We start from the raw sequence: 26,354 nt of genomic DNA, 5'->3' as shown, positions 1-26,354 counted from the left end.
TTTCTGGTATATTTCTGCTTCGAGATTGTTTACGATCTTTACATTAGGATTTTTGGTGAGACACGAGATTTAATGGAGATTTGGCTGAGTTGACACGTTGATCACCTGGTAATTAGTGTTGTTTGTTGTACAAGGAGTCGCGCGCGTATGAGTAACGCGGGTTTCTTATTCCAGGCGCTTTGTAGATTTTTGGGGGGAGTTTTGTTGATATGTTTTATGACCGAATATGAGAAAAAAATTTATTGGAAAATTATTGAGCACACGTTGGTGGAAATATATCAATGTTTGTTTGCTGTCGGTACTAAATTAATATTGAAAATTAGATAAAGTCGGAAGAAAGTTTTGCGAAAATGAGAAGAAAATTCATATAGATATGGGTATTTATATGTGTGATTTATTAAAAAATTATGAAGCACACGTTGGTAGAAATTAGGTCAGAGTAAGAATATACAAATATTTGTTTACTGTCAGTACTAAATTAATATTGAAAATGAATAAAATAAAAGATGTAAAAATGATCGTTAAAATTTTTATTATTTTTTTTCTCTTTTTTGCTGAATTTAATAAGCACTGTTTACAAGTTCCCTTTCGTAACGAAGAAAGTTCGTTTAACGTGCAACAGGATGACTCGTCGTCTAATTGTCATGAATCATTAGGCTCATTCCATTGATAAGTTGAGCAAGCGGCAGTTATGTATCTAGAAATATTCATCAACGTGGCTCACTTTCTGTTTCAAAGTTTGCCTTCGTAGGAAGTCTAACTTAGTCATCTGGAAACTAAGGTCATCCTCTCTCCTTTGATATATGTATCCCGAAAACTGCATCCTCGGTAAGTTGGCGTCAGTGGCAATTAGTTCGCGTCGGATATTCGACAGGTCGATTTGTTACACGTTATAGCAAGAAGCTGTTGCCAATGTTATGTTGCGTTGTTGCGATGCATTCTGATATTAATTTCTCTTGTTCGATTCGAACAACATATTTCCCGGTTCTCTGACTGTATAATTCTATAATTTAACAAATTTAACTTTTTTTCTTTTTTTCGTAAATTATAATTTCGTGACACGTAAAAATTAAACGAATATTTGCTAATTTTCTTGTAAAAATAGACTTAAAATAGTGAATTTTCATCTTTCTATAAAAATTATTTTCTGTAATTTATGAAATTCTGTTCCGTATTTAATAAAAACGAATTTTCCTGTAAAGATAGGCATGAAATAGTGAATTTTCATCTTTCTATAAAAATTATTTTCTGTAATTTATGAAACTCTGTTCTAAATTTGATAAAAAAGAATTTTTCTAGAACGATAGACATGAAATAATGAATTTTCTTTTTCGTTCCTGTAAAAATTATTGTTTGTAATTTACGAAAAAGAATATTTCTGTAACGGTGAACGTAAAATAGTAAATTTTTCTCATCTTTCTGTCCGTTTACGAAGCTATTTCTTTTTATGTTTAGTCTTGCATAACATGATTGTATATTACACAACATGCATATAAGAACGTAACTACCTCGTTATACGAGAGTTATCAGTAAATAATATTTTTACTTTGTAATTTGCTTCGTAAAGATTTGTTCTACAAGGGAAGAGAGACGTGTAACCAGTTTACCTGCAATTTATTGTCGACATAAGCAATGAATCACGCAATTAATTTAGGCTCTAAGATCATTTAATAGCGGCTTCGTATGCGTATGGTGGTATCGTATTAACCTGATTTCACAATGTATTAGTTATTGTACACGATGCTTAATTAAGCACGACACGCTTGGTGATCGACGTGTTAAGGATCGCTCGTTCTCACACTTTACTCGCATAATGTCGTTTATTGGCCATCAAATTTTAAGAAATTCAATCAACCAGTTATATTGTTCCCTATTATCTATAAACTTGAACTATTAAAAATATAATCATGTGAGATAGAAAAAAATAACAATGAGAAGTAGATCACAATTTTGTTTCTTAAATGTCAAATGCAGTGAAAATTTGTAAATATTCAATTTCATTGAATTTCTGCGTTCATCTGTTTCGTTAAATTTACAAAATATAAAAAATGCAGTTTAATCGACGGTCTGTTATTAAAGACTATAAAAGGTTGGTTTTTTAAAATAAATGTCTCGAGAGAAATTAAATTAGAATTGATAATTCTGCAAGCTGTTTCATCCACGTTTCTAAGCAATAATTCTATTTTTTCCGGGTTGTACGAACAACGTATAGTCGATACGCGCCTAATTCACTAACCAACACAACGAATTCTTCAGGTACTACAACGTTGGGGTGGTGTAACAAAGAGATTTAAAATAGCTTCCAACGACCTACATTCATAGGTTGTTGTATTCGCTTAAAGAGCCTCTGACGCGGGATAAATAAAAAAAAAAAAATGTTCCATCTACAGGAATCTAAAGGGGAAAGAATGGACGTATCCCGCGAGTTTATAAAATGTTTATTATTACACAATTTTATTGTGCCATTGTGTTTTCTCAGTTCTCATATTTCTGAAAACTGATTTAAAATGAGAATAATAGCAATAATTATTATAAAACCCACGCTGTATATGAAAATGACACTTTGACGATCTATAGATCTTTGGTGGTCTATAAATCTTTCATGATGTATAGATCTTTGGTGGTCTATAGATCTTTCATGATGTATAGATCTTTGAGGATCTTTGGTGATCTATGGATCTTTGATGATCTATGGATCTTTGGTGATCTATGGATCTTTGGTGATCTATGGATCTTTGGTGATCTATGGATCTTTGGTGGTCTATGGATCTTTGGTGATCTATGGATCTTTAATGATCTATGGATCTTTGGTGATCTATGGATCTTTGGTGGTCTATGGATCTTTGGTGGTCTATGGATCTTTGGTGATCTATGGATCTTTGGTGATCTATGGATCTTTGGTGATCTATGGATCCTTGGTGATCTATAGATTTCTTCTTTTCCGCTTGCGTGAAATATTTAAAAAACTTCTTCCTCGTTTTAAAAGCGTATTACTTAAAATTTCCCGGGAAAAAATGATTCGAAATTTACCTTACTTTGCGTTCATCGGATAAACGAATAACATTTCGAGTTTAAACAGAACAATAGGATTAATCGAGCTCTCCCGCTCCCTCGGGTTGTAGAGAAGGTCCGTGTGTTTCATTCAGCTTCTTCGCAGGTAGCGTAATACGGTTTCGAACAATGACACAGTATTCAATAGTTTAATTCAACGCCCATTGTCCGGTATTTAATCACTTGAATGGCCAGAAACGCCAGTGTCGCTCTATCGGACCGTTGAAAAATGCGACAAGCACCGTCGCGATTGTCGGTTATCGTTGCACGATAATGACGTTGCAACAGCACAGCATAGCAAAATTATAAATAATGTATGTGCAGCTGGAGAAAGCAAACAGCGTAAACCAGCGAAAGCATGGTTTTATATACAACGTTTATTTTACATTGTAATACGAACAGTAGCGCGGTATAAAACGCGATAATGGTCGTGGTGGATGTTAGAATGGCATGATAATTTTGATAATTGTTTTTGATCGCATCGGCTTTAAAATAGTGTACAATTTAAGAGATTGCGAAAGGTGAAACATTTCTTTCTACTGAAACAGCTGAAATTGGAAAGAAATTGACACAATTTTTTCTTGTTACTATTTTAATTTATTTATTACTATTTTTAGGCATAATTTTTTATTACACATTTTGCTTTCCTTTTTATAGAGCAACGTAAAGGTTTTTTGATATGTGCGTGAAATAAAATGGAATGTTGCAATGCTTTGCAAGGTACTATATAAAAAAAAGTGTTTCATTTCGAAATGTTAAACTACGTAAAACAATTGCGAACGGTGTTTATTTGATTTTTTTAAAAGGACCTAATTTTCTTTCAGCGTAAAATATCACACGGCAAATTGCAATAAAGATAAAAGGTGAAGAAAGTACAGTAATTCTTTGTTATCGAACTAACAATTTTGTGTTTCCAATGGACGTCAGCGGTGGTCTAATAACACAAAAGTGGCGATAAATTCAAACCACTTAAAGAATTAGTTTATTGAAAACGCATGTTCTGCAGTTTCTACATCGGCGTAAACACTTTCGTAATTCCACAAATTTATGTTCTTTCACTTTAAGTAGTTCCCGTATAATTTACAATCTCGCACGTCATAGTACACGTTTTTTGCAGTACTTTTCCATGGAAATTTTATGCACTTTGGTGTTGTACTTTGTAAGAATATTTGCAGATTACAAAAGTAAAATATTTCGTATATTTTTATTTGAATAAAAATTCTAAGCTACTCGTACGTAATACGTTCCCACTCAAGTGATTAAAAATACAACATATTTCGTATAGGAGAACATATATTTTATAAAATCATTGCATTTGACATTAAACTTACCAAAATTTGTGAAAGCATATTACATAGAAAATGTTCGAAATTTCCTCTCACTGGTCGCAAATCTGACAAATATTTTAGACAATATGGAAGTATTGAAATATACTAGGTGTGACAATAAAGTTTCGAGAATAATTCATGAAAAAATTTTTTAATCCCAATTTCGTTCTTTTCACGATTCCTTTTGCTCGAGAAAAGTAAAAAGAAAAATGCCACGAGGAGACAAATCAGGCAAATATGAGAGATGCTCCAACCACGTAATCAATTTTAAATTTAAAAACTCTTTCACTAGAACGGCTGAATATGCGGGAGCATTGTTACGTTGCGAAATCCACCACGAAGCAATTTCAGGTCGAACCCGTTTGACTCGATTGACAATGTTTACCTTTCGCATGCAGGTAGAGGGATGATCAGGCTACACACCAGATGAACGTAACTGTTTACCTTGCTACCACTTTGACGGAAGCAAAATGATTCTCGAAACGTCAAACTTTATTATTACACCTTATAGAACTCACTTATAAATTCCTCAACAAAACATTCAAAAAGTACAAAAGTTCTGTCAGTTATAAGTACATAAAAACATTCTTGAAAAACTCGTAAAAAAATCCACATATCGAGTTTAACCATCTTTAAATGGTGACAAAATTAACTATTGCCCATGAAATCATGAAAGAATTGTTAAAAATATCTGTGAATGATTGTAATTTTTGCTCCACAGTCCGGCGCGAAGATCAACATCTCCGACGGATCATGCCCCGAGCGAATAGTGACGGTGACCGGGCCGACGAACTCGATCTTCAAAGCTTTCACGCTGATCTGCAAGAAGTTCGAGGAATGGTGCTCGCAGTTCCACGACATCCAGGGCGGCGGTGGTGTGCCAAGGCCGCCTATCACGCTCAGGCTGATCGTGCCAGCATCGCAGTGTGGCTCCCTGATCGGCAAGGGAGGCTCGAAGATCAAGGAGATCCGCGAGGTGACCGGCGCGTCGATCCAGGTCGCCTCAGAGATGCTACCCAATTCGACGGAACGTGCTGTAACCATATCCGGTACCAGCGAGGCCATCACGCAGTGCATATATCACATCTGCTGTGTTATGCTAGAGGTACGCACATTGCTAATAGACACCCTAAGTTCGCGTCACTCTGGTCTGTGATTTTAGGGGATAGAAGAATGGGCAAGATTTTAGGGGACAGAAAAATCTTCTGGTTGCTGTTGAGCTGTGAAATTTTGGATTTTTCAGCAAACGTTATCCTTAACTTAGGGTATGTGTGTGTCTGAGAGATTTTTATGATAGCTGCTCTCGAGAGTACTGTGTGTTCAGCTTGACGAAGAAGGAAAAGTGTCCATTGGACTTTATCTTCAGGAAATCGAGAAAATTGATATAGCTGAAATTTCGACTTCCTGAAAATGAGGGATCCAGTGGGATTTTCTTCTCCATCTTCTTACCCTTTCACAAACAAGTGAAGACACACGATTAGAACAAGATTTTCATTGGCAGAGAGATTTAATATTGGTCATTTTCTATCATTCTCTGTACTTATAAATTACACATTGACCAGAGTGACGTTATTCCCTGTACACATGAATAACCCAGCCAAAAAATGCACAGAAACCAAAAGTACAGGTGACCCTCCTATAATACAGTTTTGACAGAACACAGTCTGAAAATTGCGGGAACCAATACAAAACTTTGGATAACTTGTTGAATTAGGTACAACAGGTGCTTATTACGAGCCGAGCGTTAGTTGCTTATTACGAGCCGAGCGTTAGTTGCTTATTACGAGCCGAGAGTTAGTTGCTTATTACGAGACGAGCGTTAGTTGCTTATTACGAGACGAGCGTTAGTTGCTTATTACGAGCCAAGCGTTAGTTGCTTATTACGAGCCAGATATTAGTTGCTTATTACGGATCAAAGCTGTATCTTGCTACACAAGGGTTACCTGTACTACCTGAGGGTTGTTATCCCAGCCTCAGTGTGGAATGGTCATCGATCGGTGTATTCGCACTCGTGCGTGTGTTTCTTTCTGTTTCAGTCCCCTCCCAAAGGTGCCACGATCCCTTATCGCCCCAAACCCCAAGTTGGTGGGCCAGTGATCCTGGCTGGTGGGCAAGCCTACACCATCCAGGGTAATTACGCGGTGCCCGCCCACTCGGACGTAAGTACAGTATTGCCATTGCCCGCGCCCGCTGCCGGGCCCACCCCGCCCTCGCTGAACACCCAAACTTTGACGACTTCGCCCTTCGCGGCCCACCCCTCATCCTCGGCCTTTGCCGCTTCTCACGGGCATCCGCTCCTATCCACGGCCCACCTTACCACCCCACATCATCCTCTCCACCCGAGCCCCTTACACGCCAGCGTGGCAGGCCTCGCCGACCCCCTGCTGAAGAGTGGACACTTGCAGGCAGCCCTCCCGCCCGCACACCTCGTGGCAGACGCCGTAAGTCTTTTGTTTTTCGTGATCCACCCTCTCCCGTTACCAGCAACCCCCAAGAGATGCTACCACCAGACCCTTCAATGAAAAAAAAAATACCGGTACACACACATGTATTATCTATATACGTATATACACTTTCTTCTTTGTGACAACGTATATATTGTTATACACGTTGTGTACGGAGCAGCGCAAGCGAACCTATTTTATCTATCATATCTATATACATATAAATATATATTTGTTTATATATTTATATAGTGTTGATCCCTTCACGCAACTCCATCATCAAAACCAGCCAAATCAGAATTCCTATACGAATCTTCGACGATGATATATCATCGATGCTTACCTTATACCCGAACATATTTCCAAGCTGCAACGCTCTGTTTCTCTATTTTTCTCTATCTACTTCTTCGTCCTAATCTCGAATTATGAAATACACTCTCTACCGGATGAATACGGTAATTGGTGGAAATACGAAGGGGTAGCATTGCTCGCGTGTATTCGGGAGCTGCTGCTGCTGCAAGCTTTTCACGGTCGATGATTGTCAATTCGGTGAAACGAGGAGATGGTGGAGAACAGTAGGGTGAAGTGGGTCTTTTTTTTTCTGTCTCTCGTAGGGTGGGGCTGCGAGGCTCGGGGCGGTTATCTTTATTTTGTTTTTTTAGTTTTTATTGGTAGAAGCGGATTTGAGCGGTGGGTTCGAAATGGAATGTGTATTGCTTTTCTTGATTGCTTTTGGGGATTTTTCGTGCGAAGAAAAGTATGTGTATTAAATGAAATTTCATTGCGGGTTTATGTGAAATACCGAAAATGTTCACTTGGAAATATAATTGAATAGTAAAATCATCTTGTAGATTAAGTCTCGTATGTGGAGATGTTTTGTTAGATCGCTGAGAGTAACAGTTGAGTGTTAATATAATTGAAGCGCTTAAAAAAAAAATTGATAGAAACCAATTAAAATTTCAATTGATAAAAAATGCAAGCTTTTATGATGGTATTTTTAAAAATCAGAGAAAATCAGTCCATGTCACACAATATAGCAAAAAGGAGAAGGATGTTTACAAAAAGTCGAAATTGTCATTGTAATTGAATTTATTCGTTTAAAATTTTTTAAAATTAGAGAAAACGAGTCCTCATTTTAGAATATTACACAATACAACAAAAATTCCATTTTTCCATCGAACAAAAAAACAAAACAGAAAATTCACAAAAAGGAAAAGGATGTTTTCAAAAAATCGAGATTCTCATTCTAATTAAATTTAATCATTCAGAAGAAAGTGCGCTCTCACGAATCTCGATATTCTTAACAAACTGACACTATTAGCAAAATAATTTAACAGTTAACATGGAAACACAAATATCTTCTCAAGTTCGACAGAAGAAAAGAACAATCTCGAACAATTATTATGAAATTCCTCGCTCCTGTAAATACCCGGCGAACGGAACGGGGGATGATGCTCTCAGCGTTCTGTTAAACGAAACTGTTGGCCAGCTCTGCGATTTACAGCGTACAATGCTCCGCAAACGACGAGCCCTGTCCGAAACAGTCAATACGGACGCGGTTCACTTGGTTACCATCGAAGCATTCGATATCCAATTTTCACCAAATGCCGTAGCGTCGCGTAGAATGTTTGCCCGCGTGTACCGGAATGCTCCACTGTTGTATAGGCCACCTGGTCCCCGTCCTAGAAAAGCCCCTTTACAAGCCCCCAATACCCACCGATCCAACATATATACATGCATCGGAACCTCGAAACACCTTGGCTTTCTGCTCGACGTCCCTTGGTGCAGCATCGAGTAAATCATCCTCGAAAACGAGGGTTCCAATTTCACCGTAACGGCGCGTTCTTTTCCCCTCTTGTTGTTCACAGACGGAAAAGAAAATCGGGGAAAGCTGTGGAAAATTCTGGAAGAGAAACTCGAAGCTGCACTTTATGCCACTGTGTTTTGTTTCCTATTTCGCGTCGTTTCGAGAGCAATCTTCTCAATCTGTATCAAGTTTTCTATGAAATTTTCAAATTTTTCTTCTTCATCATCCGTCGATAATTAAACGAAATTTTTCAATTTTTTCTGTTTTATCTTCCATCGATAATTAAACGAAATTTTCAATTTTTTTTTTTTTTCATTGATAATTAAGAGATGGTTGCTCGTCGAAATAGCGTGATCGGTTATGTGCTTTGCTTTTTATGTGATCCGCACGTGTCTGTTGCGTGTATCAGCCGTCTCTGGATTTTTCTTGTTCTTCGTTCGTTCATTTGTTTCCGTTTCTCTGAAAATGTTCACCGATACTTCTGACGTACATTATTCTATCCTCCAGCCGTATATGGTCTCGGTGTGTGTCTCTTCTCTCTATCTTTCTCTCTCTTTCTCTATCTTTCTCTCTCCCTAAAAAAAAAATTATTTTCTTGTGCTTGCGATTGGTAGTGGATTGATGTCGCCTTTTGTGAACCGCTTGCTGTCTCTCCTTTTCACGGTGCACCGAAGAGAACTTACTTCTCGTTCTGCATGCGAACAATTCTGATTATTTAAATGCGATCGTACGGTACGCGCGATAACCACGACTCGTAATTATTAAGAAAAAAAAGGAAACGAAAGAAATATTCGAAAGTGGTAGGATAGGTTTGTTTTTGTTGTTCGTTCGTATGTTTTTTTTCTTATTTTTGTACTCGACTCACACGATTCTCAAAGTTGTCGCGCGGTTCTTTTCGTTTCACGCGATCGACTTCTTCGCGTTGGAAATTGATCGCGTTTTCAGGTGTTACACCTTTGGTAATGGATCATTGACGTTTTACTCGTCGCGCTGACGTCGATGAATCACGTTTGTGTGATTGGGTGTTGAAATTTTGTGGTACGGAGAAATATATTTTAGTTAGTTGATTTTTTTAAATGCTTTTAGAGAATTTTGTGTATCGAAGGGAAATTTGTTTCACTGGGCTTACCCAAAGTGTGTTCATCTTTTATTAATATTTTCTGATAATTAGAACGGTTTATATTTGAACGTCATAGTTAGTGGAAGTTACTGAAAAAAAGAGTTAAATAATTGTTTTTGGAAAATAAAATGAAAAGGAAAGGATTGTCTGTTATCAGACGAATCACACACATAATTCTGAAAATTGATTTCAAGTTCAAATTAGTCGAAATAATGAAAAATTGAAAAACACAAGAAAAAAGAGCTACATAATTGTTTTTGGTAATTAAAATAGAAAGGAAAAGATTGTCTGTAACAGACAATTCAGTAAATCATATAAAAATTCGAAAACTACTTGTTCCAAATCTTCACCGTAATTTTTTTATTCATTGTATCAAAAAATTGCAATTTCCTTTTCCACGTAACAAAAGTTTCTTCGTACCATAAAATTTAACACGGGAACATTTTTTCAAACGCAGTACAGACAAACCACGAGTTTGAGATCACTCCTTTGTGATACAATTATCGTTAAAAAGAAAAAATGATTTCGCAGCGTCTCTGAACTTTTCAAAACAGTTTCACCCAACACGTGGCAATACTATCGAGGAATTTAAAAAGAACTACAAAATGTCAATGCTCGTCGGAAATGTCAATTGGCAGCGATACAGAAAATCCGCCTTTGTTCCTCCGGTAAAATGAAACAACCTGTCCAACCGTCATAAATTTTAGCCCACGGAGCAAGGTGTGGTCTCAGGCTCACGATCGGTATGGTAATCTTCACAGTTGAACTGTTTTCCCTTTGTGTCTCTTGCAAGATCACCATTACCGTGGTATTATGCAAATGGTTGGCGCGCAGCGCGTCAAGTAGTCGATCGAAACCAGTTTATCGAGCTTGAAGTTTAACGGCTCTACTTCAAACTCTACTACACCTTCGACCAGTCTTCCGAAGCTTCCAACTTTCGTTTTATATATCGAGGATTCGATAAACGTCAAGGCTTGGTTCTCGTTACGAGAATCGAACGGTAGTAGTGTGCTTCATTCGTAGAAATTACACTCGAGCGGAATGAAAGAAGTAAAATTCGTGTCTTGTTTATCGCGCGTCGACACGTCAACGTTGAATACTCTTTTCGTGAGAATTCGTATTCGACGAAGTTTGGACTGGAGCTCTTACTATCTGAGTATTTCAGTATCCAGATTTGGATTTTTTTGGTAATTACTCAAATTTGAAGGTTTTCTTATCTGGATTTAGAGTAGAGGAAGTGAGTTTAGGGAAATGATTAAGATTCAAAAATGTGAGAATTAATATCATAGGAGACTGTTCGACGCGGATATTTAGTATTCGATGGACTCGTCGCGAGGGTAATACGAATGTATCCGAATTTAAGTCATGCGAGCATCCGGATACTTGGGTCCAAAGTGAGTAGTTATCCGAGTACTTTCACACTCAAGATTCGGGTATTCGAATCTAAGTCACGCGTGTATTCGGATACTCAGGTCTCAAGTGAGTGGTTATTCGAGTACTCTGACACTCAAGATTCGGATATCCGAGTTTAAATCTCGCGAGTAACCGGATCCAAAGTGAGTAGTTTTTCCAGTACTCCGGCACTCAAAATTCGAGTATCCGAATTTAAATCACGCGAGTATCCGGATACTCGGCTCTAAAGTGAGTAGCTACCGGAGAGTAGTCAAATACTGAAGATTCGGGTATCTGAATTCAAATCACGTAAGTATCCGGATACTCGGATCCAAAGTGAGTAGTTTTCCCAGTACTCCGGCACTCAAAATTCGAGTATCCGAATTTAAATCACGGGAGTATCCGAATACTCGGGTCCAAAGTGAGTAGTTTTCCCAGTACTCCGGCACTCAAGATTCGAGTATCCGAATTTAAATCACGCGAGTATCCGAATACTCGGGTCCAAAGTGAGTAGCTATCGGAGAGTACTCAAATACTGAAGATTCGGGTATCTGAATTCAAATCTTGCGAGTATCTGAGTATTCTGACACTCAAGATTCGAGTATCTAAATCCAAATCACGCGAGTATGCAGATACTTCGGTCTAAAGTGAGTAGCTATCCGAGTACTCCGAGTATCAATTGAGTATCCACCAGAGAGTACTCAGCAGTAGTAAGAGCTCCAATTCAGACACATTAAAAAAAAAGAAAACACCAGTGAGGAGGAACAAATTTCTTTCTGTTCTTTCCATGGAATTACCGTTACCAACGTCTCTTATTTTTTGTTTTTTTTTGTTTTGTTTTTTTTTAATCTGCGTTTACGATTCCGAGCTATCTTCCTTGGTTCAGTCCAGTACGATCATCGTGGTGACATAATTAAGTTGTTCCACGTGGAAAGAATCTCGAGCCTGCTTTAGCATGAACGCTTACTCACGGGTCGCACGATGGATTTATTCGTCATTGCTTGTCGTTGGATTTGATGAAACGTAGACAAGCAGCGAATCGCGGATACACGACAATTTTGAAACAATCGTCGATGAATCGTGGGCCTAAAGAAGCCTCGAAGTCGTCGACTCCATTGACAGACGTTGTGAAACGCCACTCTGATAGAGTTTTAGAAGATGATCGAGTATAGTGGAGGAATTAATCGATGCACTGGAAAATGGTCAGAATTAGGATTTCAAAAATGACTACGATACTCTCTTTCCTGGATACATCAACTTAATGACGATCGAATTTTAACGATATGACAGTCTAAGGATGCTTCTGGATAATATTGTAAGAAATTCAGAGCACATTCTGTCCTTTCGGAAAACTATTCATCCACTCTTTTTTTTTCCAGAGAATAATTTAGCGTCAATGAGAAAGAATTGCCCATTTTTTTAAACTAAAATAATTATCTTAGAAAGAGAAATTTTTGAAATAATATCTTAACATTCCTTAGATACTGATTTTTCTTAAACTAAAATAATTATTTTAGAAAGAGAATTTGTTTTAAATAATATCTTAACATTAGACACTGACAAATTTTTGTCCGATATTTTATCATTAGGTACTGAGAAATTATTTTCTAATATCTTAACATTATTGTCACTGTCTGAAACAGAATTTCAAGCAAATACAACAAACTTCAAAAAATTCTCATTTCCATATTTACCAACTTCCACGAAAATCGTCATCGATTGATCGGTCCAGGAAGGAACGAATTTTAATTACACAAGCCCGCGAGACAAAAACGACAGAAGGAAAGGGAGAAGAGATAGAAAAAAAAATACAAAAAGCAAAGCTTTGACGCGTCGACGTTGAAACGAGTCACACTCGAGTTTCCGCATTTTTTCCCTTTTTTTTTTCGTCCCCTCTCGACGATGACTGGGCGCAGACGAATAGAAACGCATAAACAGACCTAAGAGAGAGAGAGAGAGATGAGAGACAGTGATGAACGCGGCGCGGGAGGGAAGGTTCGTTTGCGGAAGCAATTGATTCTGAATTTTCTATCTGTCGGCGCGAACGACGCCCTGCAAACATAATTACCGGCTTTAACGGCGACGTTTGCTAATTAGGAACTCTTTTTGTGCGTGGACCGAGCGCAAACACATCGACGCAACGCTCGTTTCCTCCAGCCTGTTGACAGATTGAATTATTAAAAGGGTGCGTTTCGGGGCTCTGCTTCACGTCCGAACAAACTCTCTCGCCGCGCGCGCGTTCGGTTTGCGTCAGAATTTTTAATTCCCGTCCGACGACTCGCTATACCGGGAGGAATAAAAAAAAAAAAGGAAACAGGCACAGAGAGAGGGATAGAAAAATCTCCTGGCTCGAATAAACCAGCTCGCGAATCAGTACCAAAATTTTCATCCCTATCGTTTCGGTGCGTACAGCGTGCATCCCCTTAATTTTGTCATCTGAATTATTTTTGTTTGCAAGCGGAATTTCCTGAAAATTCTTCCTACGAAAATTGCGTAATTTTGTGGGCGCAAGTATGTGGTAATAGTAATTCTTTTTGCGTTGCAAAGGATTACAAGATAATTTTTATTCTCTTGCAAAGGATTGAACAGTAATTTTTATTTCATTACAAAGAATTGAACAATAATTTTTATTCCATTGCAAAGGACTAACAAAATAAGATCAGCTTCGTTATTTTTGCTTTCTTTAGCGAAATACTATATTTTATGCAACCTTTGTAGGAAAAATGTTTGCGAAATTTTAATTACAACGAAAATATTTCAGATGATAATTTATTATCGTTAGAATATTATTATAATGTAGTATCGGGGCCTACATACCCAAATAGGAAACCAAGATGGGAGAATAGAGAGGGAGTGGTTGGCGTAGCGCGCAAAGCCTCGGCTTGCTAAGCCGAAGGTCCCGGGTTCGATTCCCAATTGGGTCCCTCAATATTTTTCCCTAGGTTCGATTCCCGGTTGGTTACAAGGGTCGGTTCCTACAATAATGATAAAGTTAGATAGTGCATTCTGTATATTTTCTAGAAATACAGACGCTAGAATATTTAAAAGAGCACATCGCGACAAGTGTTTTTCACAGTCTCCAAATCCATCGAATTTCAACTATCACATTTCCAGTGCATCGTATAATTAATCACGCAAAAGTTTCGTCGTCACAATGCGATAAAACATGCTTCTATCAGTTTGGCGTGTATCGTCTAATCTCTCGCCATCTGTCCTGCCTTCTGTTTCTCTGCGCTTTTCGACGACCGACGACAGACACGGTGCCCGACTTCCACATGATTTCGGTATTCGAGATTCGACGATGCGAGAACGGCGAAAAGAAACAAGACAATACAGAAAAGGAAAAAAAGAAATAGAACAGATTGGAAAAATCACACGAGATTCAGCGATAAATATGATAAAACGATAAGAGAAGGTGTGGGCCGACAAGTCTTCACTGCACACACGGCTCTTCTAATTGCCTACTCTCGCGACTCGGACGAATTTCCTTCTTTGTTTCTATTACGTTACACGTCTCTTCTATGGTCAATTTCTCTTACGTTCTCTTATAAATATCTTCTATCTTCTTCTTCCTTTTTCATCATTTCTAGTACGTTTCTATGTTTTGCGTTTTGTGTCTACTTCCGTTTCGTTTCCTTGCGAGATATGTCACTCTCTACGGGGTGAGACATGCTATAGCTGATCTAATTGGGGGTGGGTTTGGTATGGACAACCACGACGTGAACAATGAACGAGTTGTACAACAAAACAAAGACCAGTATGCATGCGTGGCACGAGAAAAGGTAGATTTATATAGGTATATTATTTAATACATTGCGCTTTATATCTCTATCTCTCTTCCTCTTCGTCGTCCTCTCGCCACACTCTCTCTATTCTTCCTCTGTTTCTTTTTTCTCAGTTTCTCCAATTTTTTCTTTTCTCTCTCTCTCTCTCTGCCTGATACGAATTATTTTTTCCTGTCTTCGTCTATTTATCTACTGTCTCTCTTTCTCTTCCTTTCGGCTTACAGAACACGATTTTATTCTTGGCTTCTTGTCCTCTCTGTACACACTGTCTCTAATTTCTTTTCTTCTTCGTTTCTCTCCGTTCTAAGTAAAATTCTGATCGACAGTTCTGAATTTTTTCACATTTTCCTCGCCTATCTCTGTCTTCGATCCTTCTAATTCCACTTTTGGTAACGTTTCGAAACCGTCACGACCGTGCTTCGTCACGCGGATAAGCGGCAATCGGGTTTCCTTGGATTCAGAGGGCTTTCTTGGGGGGGAAGTTAACCCTTTGACGATCGGAACGATGTATTAACTAATGCAACTGTGATCGAGTGTGCAACGTTGAGAGATTAATTGGTTGATTCAGGATAGAATTGTTATTGTCGGAGGAAGCTGAATTAAATGGAACTTTTTTCAGTGAAAACTCACTTTCTTAACCCCTTGCTGTGTAACGACGACTCATTTCATTTCGACGAATTCATTTTAATTCCAATTTTCGATTTAATTTTCAAAACTGAAGATTGCAAAATTTCGTTAATCTGCGATACATGAGCTTTTTTTTTTTATTAAATATTGTACTAAAAGGGTGAATAGCTGACGCTTGGGTGCACAGTCAGGGGTTAAGTGAGAATTTTAATTGTATTATTTCACGAAAAATGATATAGTCGTGTACTTAATTTATTTCGTAATCGTTGTTAGAAAATATACAATTCTTTTCCAAGATTTCTCATATATTTGACTAAAAAAAAAGGAAATACTTTACACGACAAAACACTCATAATTGGAAATGAAAAGTTGAACTTCATTACTTTGCACCCTCTCGCGTCAGAAGCATCGTCGTCAAAGGGTTGAGTCACCAGCAGAGCCTGAAGAACTCAGGCTAAAATGTGTATACGTGCACCTGCTTTCCACTTCGCGAATCCTAATCGTGTATGCGTTGCAAGCTTGCCTTCAACGGTCAAGCTTAAAGCGAGCTTGCTCTTCTCTCTCACATTCGCGTGTAATAAAAAAAAAAAAAAAAGAAGAGAGAAAGAACGAAAATCTATCGCTTTTCATTGTGAAACACACCGCTGCTCACCAAAAATTATTCCGCGTTCTACTATCTCTACTTGGTTTATTTTTAATTATCTCACCGATGCACCGCGAGTAGCGCGTTTTTCTTTCACCACTGAACAAAAAACAAAAGAAATGAAGAAACCAGCAATTTTGCAGCTTTCGCCTTCTTTTCTCTGATGTTATTCCTTGTACGTACAAAACGGAGCTGTTTATCGTACGCAAAAACGTTGGCAGAACGCGTTCTAGACGCAGGCTGTAAACGAAGGTAAATCGACGACGTCACTTGGCCCGTTCGAAAGTCAGCGAAAGGTACGATGGCAACGAACGCGAACCGATCTCCGAAGTACGTACCACGCTTTCGCTTTTCACGGCTTCGCAAGAGACTTCCTTATTTCCGATTCCTCGTTCTCTCGTATGTATCTTTACACACTTCTCTATTCTTCCCCTTCTTTTATTTCCTTTTTTCTGCGGGGTCAGGGATTGTCTTTATCGACGTTGTCTCGATTCTTTTCTTTCTGGGAGAGAAGAGAAAACGAGATTTTTGGAAAATCGATTTTTCGGAAATTGTGATTTGCAGAAATTGTTCCATCGACGTTGTCCCGATTTTTTTTTTTCTGGGAGAGAAGAAAAAGATTTTTGGAAAAATACGATTTTTCGGAAATTATGATTTTTCAAAAATCCGAGACCGCGTTATGACGGTGCAACGTTTGTTTCCTTCGACGTTGCCTCGATTCTTTTTTTTTTCTGAAAGAGAAGAGAAAAAGGGAGATTTTTGAGAAATCAATTTTTGGAAAAATACGATTTTTCGGAAATTATGATTTTTCAAAAATCCGAGACCGCGTTATGACGGTGCAACGTTTGTTTCCTTCGACGTTGCCTCGATTCTTTTTTTTTTTCTGAAAGAGAAGAGAAAAAGGGAGATTTTTGAGAAATCAATTTTTGGAAAAATACGATTTTTCAAAAATCCGAGAACACGTTACAATGGTGACACGCTATTTCCTTCTATGTTGCCTCGATTCTTTTTTTCTCCGGGAGAGAAGAGAAAGAGAGATTTTTGAGAAATCAATTTTTGGAAAAATACGATTTTTCGGAAATTATGATTTGTCAAAAATCCGAGACCGCGTTATGACGGTGCAACGTTTGTTTCCTTCTACGTTGCCTCGATTCTTTTTTCTCCGGGAAGAGAAGGGGAAAGAGAGATTTTTGAAACATCGATTTTTCGAAAAATACAATTTTAGGGATATTATGATTTTTGAAAAATCGATTTTTCGGAAATTATAATTTCCAGATATCCGAGATCACGTTACGATGATACAACGTTTCTTTCTCTCGACGCTGTCTCGATTCTTCTTATTTCCTGGAAAAAAAGAGAAATTTTTGAAAAATCGTATTTTTCCAAATATCGACTTTTCAAAAATCCGAGACCACGTTACGATGGTACAACGTCGATCTGTTGCAATCTTTCACTTTCTCTCTCTCTCTGACTCTCTCAACTCTGCTTTCTTTTTCTCTCTCTCTCTCTATATCTAATTCTTAATCTACACCTCTCTCTCTCTATTTCTCTTAATTTTCATTAGTTTCTATTCGCCTAAGTCCTCAGTTGTCCATTTGTCCTCACGCCATCCTATCTTAGAACAGCATGGCTTCCAGCACTCTCTTTAGCTACGAATCAAGAAGTTCGCGCGAGGGTGGGCTGCCCTGACATCACGTTTCCACCATCTTAAGCAGGGTAGAAGTTTCTCAACGTTCGTGACGATATTACAATATCATACGTCTCGAGTCTATTATTTATTTATTATTTTTTTTTTCTCTCTCTCTAACCTCTTACTTACCCCTGTCTCTCTGTCTATTTTTGAAAGTACTTGTATCGTTTGCGAGCACCATTCCAGATTTTAATTTGTCGCCTAAATGCGACATGGTTCCGTGAAATGTAGAATTCGTGAGAAAATCGAGGAGGATCGTTTTCGTAGTGCAAAATGATTCTTCTTGATGGAAGAAAACGATGCTGATCAAAAATGAAGAAAACGGTGTTCGCAACGGTTCTATTTGACGTTATATTACCACTGTAGGGATGGGATGGAGTAACTCGCGAGTAGATTTGAACAATGATTTTGATTGAATTCGAACTCTTTGTATAAGTATTTTGGAAAATAAAAACGGTACTTACAATGATACTCGAAAACGAGATAGATTCGAATCTTTTATGAGTACTTGAAGAAATAAAAAAAAGTACTTGCAAGTACTTTGTATGAAACTTGTATGAGTATCTTGCCAAAAAATTTTCTGCTCTTCCAGATTATCGTTTCTCCGCTGTCTTTGCAATAAATTATGGTTATAGAATAACTAAAATTAAAATTCTTAAAAGTACAATTCTTATTTCTAAGATTCGATTTTTTCTAACATGAAATTATACTTGTAAAAGTACGTTTTCGAAAGCTGCAGGTACTCGTTTCAGGGTTCGAAACCAACTTGTATAGAATGATTACATTGTAAGTATACTCATTGAAATTTTATTCCTTATGAGTACTAATCGAAACTCCTGAAACGAAACTTTCGATTATTGAAATTGACTCGGATTCGTAGAAGTACATATCGAACTTGATCCCATCCCTAATTTACCACGTGTACACTCTCGTTCGTAAGTATAAAGGACACTTATTGAATGTGAAGCAGATCTAAGCTGTTACCAGAAATTTATCAAGATCTTGAAAATCCTGAGATGGAAAATTTGAAATATCTGAGGCGTCTATAAATAGGTAAATTTTGGGAATTTTTTTTTTAAGATAAATACTTGATGAAAAATTTCCATTTTTTCGGAGGATGTAAATATAACTTTCAGCTGTCTTCTGCAATTTTTTAAAAGTAAAAATGTTACAAAACGGAGGAGTTATTGTGAAACTTCTTCTGCTGCTATATAGTGACCAGTAATTGATTTTCTAGCAGAAGAGATTCCGCAGTAATTCCTCCATTTTGTAACAAATTTACTTCAAAAAATTACAGAATAAAGCTGAAAGTTGGATTCACATCCCTTAAAAAAAATTGAAATCTTTCATTCAGTAGTTACCCACAAAAAAAATTCCCAAACTTTTCCTATTTTTGGGAGTCTCCGTTGAGATTATGTCACATGTCAAAAACAGTGTCACTAATTATCTCTCTGATTAAATTTAAATTTGTCTCAACAATCCTTCCCATATAACACAAATAATAAAATCCACAGTATACCCATTATCCAAAAACAATTGCAAATTTAAAAAATCTACTCAAACCTTCATATTGCACAAAAAAAAAAAGAAAAAGAAAACGTCAAATAAAATCTCAAAAATTTTTCTCAAAACTCCACCATACACGAGAAGAACTCGCTGCAAAATGAATAGCCTAAACACTCTCCATATTTTCACCGATTCAGGAAGAAATAGTGATTTCAATCCTACACTTCCTCGTACAACCATAATAGGTGTCCCGATACTTACGAACGACCAGTGTACGTATACATAATTGTATAATTATATCGAGCGCGTGCACCGTAGGTTAGTATAGATGATACTGCTGATAGAAGACCAATCATACTTGCGGTTTTCATGTTTTAGGATACAGTTATATATACACGAAGAGAATCCTAGATCTTTAAAAAAAAAAAAAACCCCCCAGACATCTCGTCCTGTTCACAGCAAGGAGCAAGAGAGAATGCATTCTATATTTTTTATTTCGTTTGTTTCTTTCTTTTTTGTATTTTTTATTTGTTCGTTTATCTCGATTTGATTATGTATATGTATATACTTGTATATCGTTATCACGAGTATGCATTTACGTACCACTCTTACGATCCAGCAGCAATTAGTCGTTTGCTGCAGTTTCTGTTTCACTCGACGGGAGAGATTCCATTGTAATTAGCGGCTTTTACATTGGTTCGCTACGCTCCGACGAGACGGCGTTACGAGTTTTACTATTTCGATGAGTTCGCCCCGGTGAATTGGAATTCGAACGGTTTCAGAACTGCTGCGTCTGTTTAATCAGCGGGATTTTCCATTCTGGAGAAAATAATGGGAGATCATTTCCACGTAAATCGTTCAATTTTTCTTTTTTAGTAAATTTGAAGAAATTTTTGCAGTGCAGTGATACTTTTGCTTGAGTGAATTATGGGAATTTTTCATTTTGAATAAAATTGAAATTACGGAAGATAATTTTGACATAAATTGTTCAATTTTTTTTTGAGTAAATTAGGGGAATTTTTTTCAGTGTAATGATACTTATTCGAGTAAATTGTGAAAATTTTTAAATATACTCTCTTGTTCGTGAGCATTGGGACACTTGCTGAATGTACCTAATGCAAATTTGAAGGGTCATTGCAGAATCATTGAGATTCTCTAAGAAATTATCGAAGAAAATATTTTTAATTAATTTTATAATGTTCATAATTTATAATAAATATTTTTAGCGAATATGAGCGTATATTTGATTCGTATATTTTTAATGATATATGATTCCAGCTTTTGCGAAGAAGTGTAATTTCGATCACATACTTTCTACTTTCTGTGCAAATCATAGTACTTACGAACGTCAGTGTAAATTGTTTAAAAATTCCCAGACGAACCTTATGAATTAAGAAAAGTAACACTTTTCTGACAGGATTAAAGGAAAGCATACAAATGATCGAATTATAAGAACGATTTATCTAAACCTAATTCTTCAGTCACACTATTCTTGCTTTCACGATTCGAGAAAATTTCTTTGAAAAAGCTACATTGCAAAATGGAAGAATTTTTATAATTCCGAATCAAGAAGAAACTTGAACCCCTTAACGTATGATTTCTTTTCTGACTGTGCATCTAAGCGTCAGCCATTTTCTGCTTTAGTACCGTACCAGGTAACAGAAACTAATCTGTGACAAATAAATTACATTTAGCGATCCTCAGTCTTACAAATTCAAACGAAAATCAGTATTACAGTTACTTTTTCTTACTAATCTAACTATTTTTCTCACATCTTCGCCAGAATCTCTGCCACGAGTCTGAGACGTTGCCATATGTTAAGGGGTTAAGAAACGTTCGATATTAACGAAGATTTTTAACAAATCCCTAATTACTTTGTAATTCTTGAAACTTTTCGACGCGTCGTTTATTTTCACGAATAAAAAAAAAACACATTTAGCTTAGCAAAGTTTGGAAAATCGTATAAATCCTGTTGGAAATATCTCAACAGTAAAATCTCATCAATTCAAAGCGCGAGCAGTCTCCGAAACGGTTGAAATTTACAGCAAAAATCGTTCGTTATTTTGCACACGAAGTAAACGAGTTCGCAAGTTTGTCTGAGGAAAAGCGTAGGAGAGAAGGGAGGCTGCTTATTCGCAGTATGCGCGAAATTTCACGGAAGTTGGCGGAGAAGCTGTGGATGCTGTTGAAGTTTCGAAGCGACCCGAGCGAACTCATCGATCGCGCGAATAATTCCGTGCTGCCGGCCGTTTCTCATAATTAATACGCGAACAGTATAAATAGAAAAATGGGTCGGCTGATTTCGTGTCTGGCTCGAGCATCCGAATCGAACGCGAATCACCATTCGAGCCTTAAAAATGATAAATAGCTTTTCAATTCGACTTGAATATTTTCCAGATACAAATCTAACGTTTCTGTAATTTTTTAATCATTTTGTACACTCGACCTGAAGGTATTTTCGAAAGTTAAAAGAAGAACGTTGGAATTATTTACAGTGAAAAGTGATAAATCTCTGTAACGAGGGAGAAAGGAAAAAGTTTTCAAAATTGAAGGAAATATAATACATAGACGCAAGGTAAATGTGAATATAATGAAAAAAGGAGTTAGAATTATTGTCTCGGTTAATGTTGCACTTATTGGAATAATTTTTAGTCGGAAGAAAAGTTCGCGGAGATATAGGGAAAAAGAATGAAAAATTTCCAAAACTGGGAAAGATGTTAAGTTTCAAAACGTATAGAAAATCAAGTAAGGAATCGCTGTAATAAGAAAAATAACGAGAAAATTTTCGAAATTAGAGGAAATGCGTGGATCCAAAAAGAAAAAAGAACGTAACCAATGAGAAAAGAAATTAAATTTCAAAGTATATCGGGAAAGAAATAAGGAACCAACCGTGATAAGAAAAATAATGAAGAAATTCTCAAAACTGGGAAAGATACGTGGATGCAGAAACAAGGTGTAACTAATGAGAAAAGGAATTAATTTTCAAAATTTTCTAATATGTGAAAAACGAGATAAGGGACCACTGTAACAAGGAAACAGAAAAATATTTTCGAAGTTAGAGAAGATACGTAGATGCAAAAAAAAAAAGAAAAAGAATGGTAACTAACGAGAAAAGAAACTAATTTCCAAAATTCGAAAAGATACGTAGATGCATGCTGTGACAAATCTCTTCCCTCCTTCTCATTCTTCTCTTTTCTCTCTCTGTTATTCCCCCCCGAGGTCGTTCCACCGTATATACGCCCCAAATTACATAATTTTCGCTAGACTTAATGTCACAGTCGACTGGAGTCGATTGATTTCCAGAGAATCTTCGCGGTGAGGAATCGAGTTCTCGAACCGACCTCGTAATATATATAGTACGCCGCTGTGTTCTAGACGGTATTCTCCAGCCGGATCACAAAGTGTCCTGGATTCCTCGGCTTCCGGTCCCTAATAGCGCAAAGCGATCTCCAGAATACCAAAAGCTGTACATTGCTATACACATACGCCGAGTAACTCGTTCGTAACCAGTCTCTTGCTAGAGCATAACAGACGACGGAGAAGAACGTTCTCGAGTGATATCGACATATTCTTCTTTTTTCTGTAATCAGTAAAAAGTAGTTTGTTTCTTCTTTTCGTTTTTCTTTTTTTCTTTCTTTATCAAACCCTCTGTGACATGTCATTTATTTAATCGTTTGCACTTGAAAGACTTTTGCCTTTTTCGCTTCGAGTCTCTTTGAAGCTTTTCTATTTTTTGCAATTTTATCTCCGAGCTTGGTAATTTCAGTCGGTATTCGGAAAAATCGATAATTAAACGGGAGGATCTGTTAAAAGAGAAATTTAGCTATTAGGAAAATGAAAATTTATCGATTACTTCGGTAATTATCGGAGTATTCTTCGTTCTGGTTTCTCGATTCGCTTATATTTGAAAAATGTCATTTCTAAATGTAAATGAACGGAAATTTGATTTATTTTCTTCGTTGTTGGAATTTTCTCAGCTTCTAGTCACAAATATCCTTTCCAAATATAAATAAATATTTGTTTCTTTATTTTCCTCGTCATCGACATTTTCTCTATTTTCAGCGAGAAATGTCGTTCCTAAATATAAACAGAAAATTAGTTTTTTATTTTCTTCGTTATTGGAATTTTCTTAGTTTCTAGTGGAAAATATCGTTGCCAAGTATAAATTTCTAAATAAAAATAGAAATCAATTTTATCTTCTTCGTTATTGAAATTTTCTCAATTTTTATTAAAAAAAGCATCGTCTCTAACCGATTACATCCGAATCAACGAACAATCAAAAATCCAGTTATAGTGGGTTGACCAAACTTTCTCATTTAAACAGCGATTTCCCCCGAAAAAACTTGTGCAGAACGCGAAAACTAGATCGTCGCAAGATCACCGTCCTCCGTAGATCGATCATTATTGGCAGTCGCGATTCAACCACCAAACTATCTCTCTATCTCTAGATCAGTCCCTTTAATTCGTAGTAATTTACCGAACGTAGTTTTCGTTGCCACAAGATTCAGTCTAATTCAATAGGTTCCCTTTTTCGCCTCTTTATCTGAAAATTCGTTTGAACGGTGAACTGAACAGCAAAAATCTCCGCGAGCTGACCGACCGAATGGCGGAAGTATCCGCGGCAGGAAATTCAAACGAGACCGGCGGATTTGAATTTCAGGATCGATCAGGTCGACTGACGTTCGTCTCGCGTGCAGAACGCCTCGCGTTTTCTCTTACGTTCCTTCGAATAATTTCACTGTACTTTTTGTTTTCTCTTCCGTTCTACGCGCGTGGGATTTTTATCATGTGTGTGTGTGTCTGTGAAAACGTATCTACTTTTCTGCGTGTACGCGAGTGTGCGTGAGCTCTTGAGAAGAGCGTGAGATTTTTCAGAAAAATAAAAAAGAAAAGTGATCGAGAGACGTGACGAAAAAAAAAAAAGAAAATTGTGGGAAAAATATCCGACGAAGAAAAGTGTGTCGATGCTCTTGGTTGTTTTGGATCGGGTCCCAGGAAGTCGGGACATCCTAACTGGTCGGGATCGAAGAGACTATGGAAACAGAAAATAAAGAAAATCGCGAGCTGATATAGTAACGATCGATGGATCAATTTTCGAGAATTTCTTTCTCTTTCTTTTCTCTGTTTCTTCTCGTCCTGGAGACGTGTACCTTGTCGTTTTATTTATCGTACTATTTTTCTGTTGGTCGTTTTTTATTACTCGATTTTTAATTTTTTTTTTTCCTTCTTTTTTCTATAACCGTTTCATTCGACGATCCTCGAATGTGAGACGCGCGAGGAAGCAGGCAGATTGATACTTTCCTTCTTTTTTTTTTTTTTTTTTTTCATTCTTTTAGATATATTTTGTATCGGTGTCTTCGTATATCCCCTGAAGCACTTCTCTTTAAAAAAAAAAAGAACGATCGTCAAGAGGCGACACGTGTTTTTGTTGAACGTTGGATTTTGTTCGTCGTTGTTACAGATGGGTAAGCTTGGTAGCAATCCGTTGGCTGGACTCGCGGCTCTGGGCCTTGGAGGCCTTGCCACACCTGCCAACACGGGGGGATTGAATCCGGCAGGTAAGCAGATGGTCTTTCGTTTTAAGGCTGTGTTAACAGCACGTTTGTCGATGACGGTAAAGTAAAAGTAACATTTATTTCGATATCTCTGAGTTCTGATGGTTTTTAATTATTGCTTGGAATTGGACAATTATTCTTCCACTGAAGTGACCTTTAAACTTGGAGAGTAAAAAGAACTCTTACGGCTTTGAATCACTTTTTGGTAGAATGGAAGAATTATTGTTTGACCAAAGTGGCTGTTGGATTATTAGGAGAAATGAGTATCTGTCTGTGTAATAGTAACAGCAAAAATGATCAACATTACTGAGAGACAGATTAATATAAATATATATATATAGAAGTAACATAGTAACCATCTGTTTAGTATGGGTGACGCTCAGCGTCTTGTCGATGTTTGTTTGATTGATTGCGTAGCGACGTGCCTTCCTCGCGTATCGAAATAAAGAAGATTCATAATTAAAGTAGTATCTTTTAATTTATTACCGTAAATCTAATAGTGGCTTTTAAACTTGGGTATTTTATATTAGAGATTTTCAAGGTACCGAGTATTTTATGAACTGCAAAGAGAATTAAGTAGTTCTCTTTAAATAGAACGAAAGAGATTGTCACAATTTTAGAGAAGTTTACAATTGAATCGGCGAGATCGGAAATAAATTAGGCCAATTTTTTTCTGAAAATTGAGATGTGCACTGAATCACATGTTGCTCACATTTGCATACATCAGACGAGTGCATAAACAGCCAAATCGTATAATCTACAGAGTGAGAGTAGAAAGAACACAATGGTTTCGTAAATTTTTTGTACTTTGTGCAATTTAGTGCGGAAACAGTACAAGATAACAAAATTAAAATATCATACGCTACTATTGATAAAGAAAATACGTATTCCATAAAAATTTTGCAAAAAATATTCTGCTTAAATTTTCAGAAAGACACTCTCTTCTTTCTGAAAAATTAACTAATATTGACTTATACTCTTTCTGATCTCACCGATTCGCTCGTACAATCCTTCAAGTTTAAACTTCCATTAACCCTTTCGCGACGGCGGAACTAGCCATCGGTACGCCACTAACGAACGGGTCGTCGTGCCATTAGTGCACACCATACGCGTTAAGAGTGTCTCGCGTTTTTTCAAATCTTAGAGGATTTCGTTGGAACAGCAGAGGATTTAAGGGTGTATCGGACAAAGGGAATGTTGTCGAGGGCTTGTTCTGTATTTCAAAATAAATCTTCGCTTTGAGTTGCCGAGGTGCGAGCCAATGCGACGCGCTTAGTGGATGCCGGATATAACCGGCGTTAGCCAGTGTGAAGCATTTAGTGGATGCCGGATATAACCGGCGTTAGCCAGTGTGAAGCATTTAGTGGATGCCGGATATAACCGGCGCTAGTCGCGAAAGGGTTAAA

The 26,354-nt window shown here is 37.2% G+C and overlaps 1 protein-coding gene across 4 annotated transcripts in view; it reads left to right on the top strand.

Moving 5' to 3' along the window:
* LOC108577664 (poly(rC)-binding protein 3) overlaps positions 1-26,354 on the top strand; it is a 181,617-nt gene that overhangs the window by 139,387 nt on the left and 15,876 nt on the right. For 3 of the 4 annotated variants that reach the window (XM_017940854.1, XM_017940852.1, XM_017940851.1), the window contains 3 exons: positions 5,101-5,484; positions 6,416-6,820; positions 24,855-24,951. In XM_017940854.1, the coding sequence (XP_017796343.1) occupies positions 5,101-5,484; positions 6,416-6,820; positions 24,855-24,951 (886 nt within the window). The remainder of the gene's footprint in view (positions 1-5,100; positions 5,485-6,415; positions 6,821-24,854; positions 24,952-26,354) is intronic. The other variant, XM_017940853.1, reaches the window with a different exon arrangement.

Source organism: Habropoda laboriosa, unplaced genomic scaffold (genome assembly GCF_001263275.1).
Source record: "Habropoda laboriosa isolate 0110345459 unplaced genomic scaffold, ASM126327v1 scaffold718, whole genome shotgun sequence".
NCBI classification, from domain to species: Eukaryota; Metazoa; Arthropoda; class Insecta; order Hymenoptera; family Apidae; genus Habropoda; species Habropoda laboriosa.
Note: the sequence above shows the minus strand (reverse complement) of the source record. Positions and strands in the feature narration are given on the sequence as shown.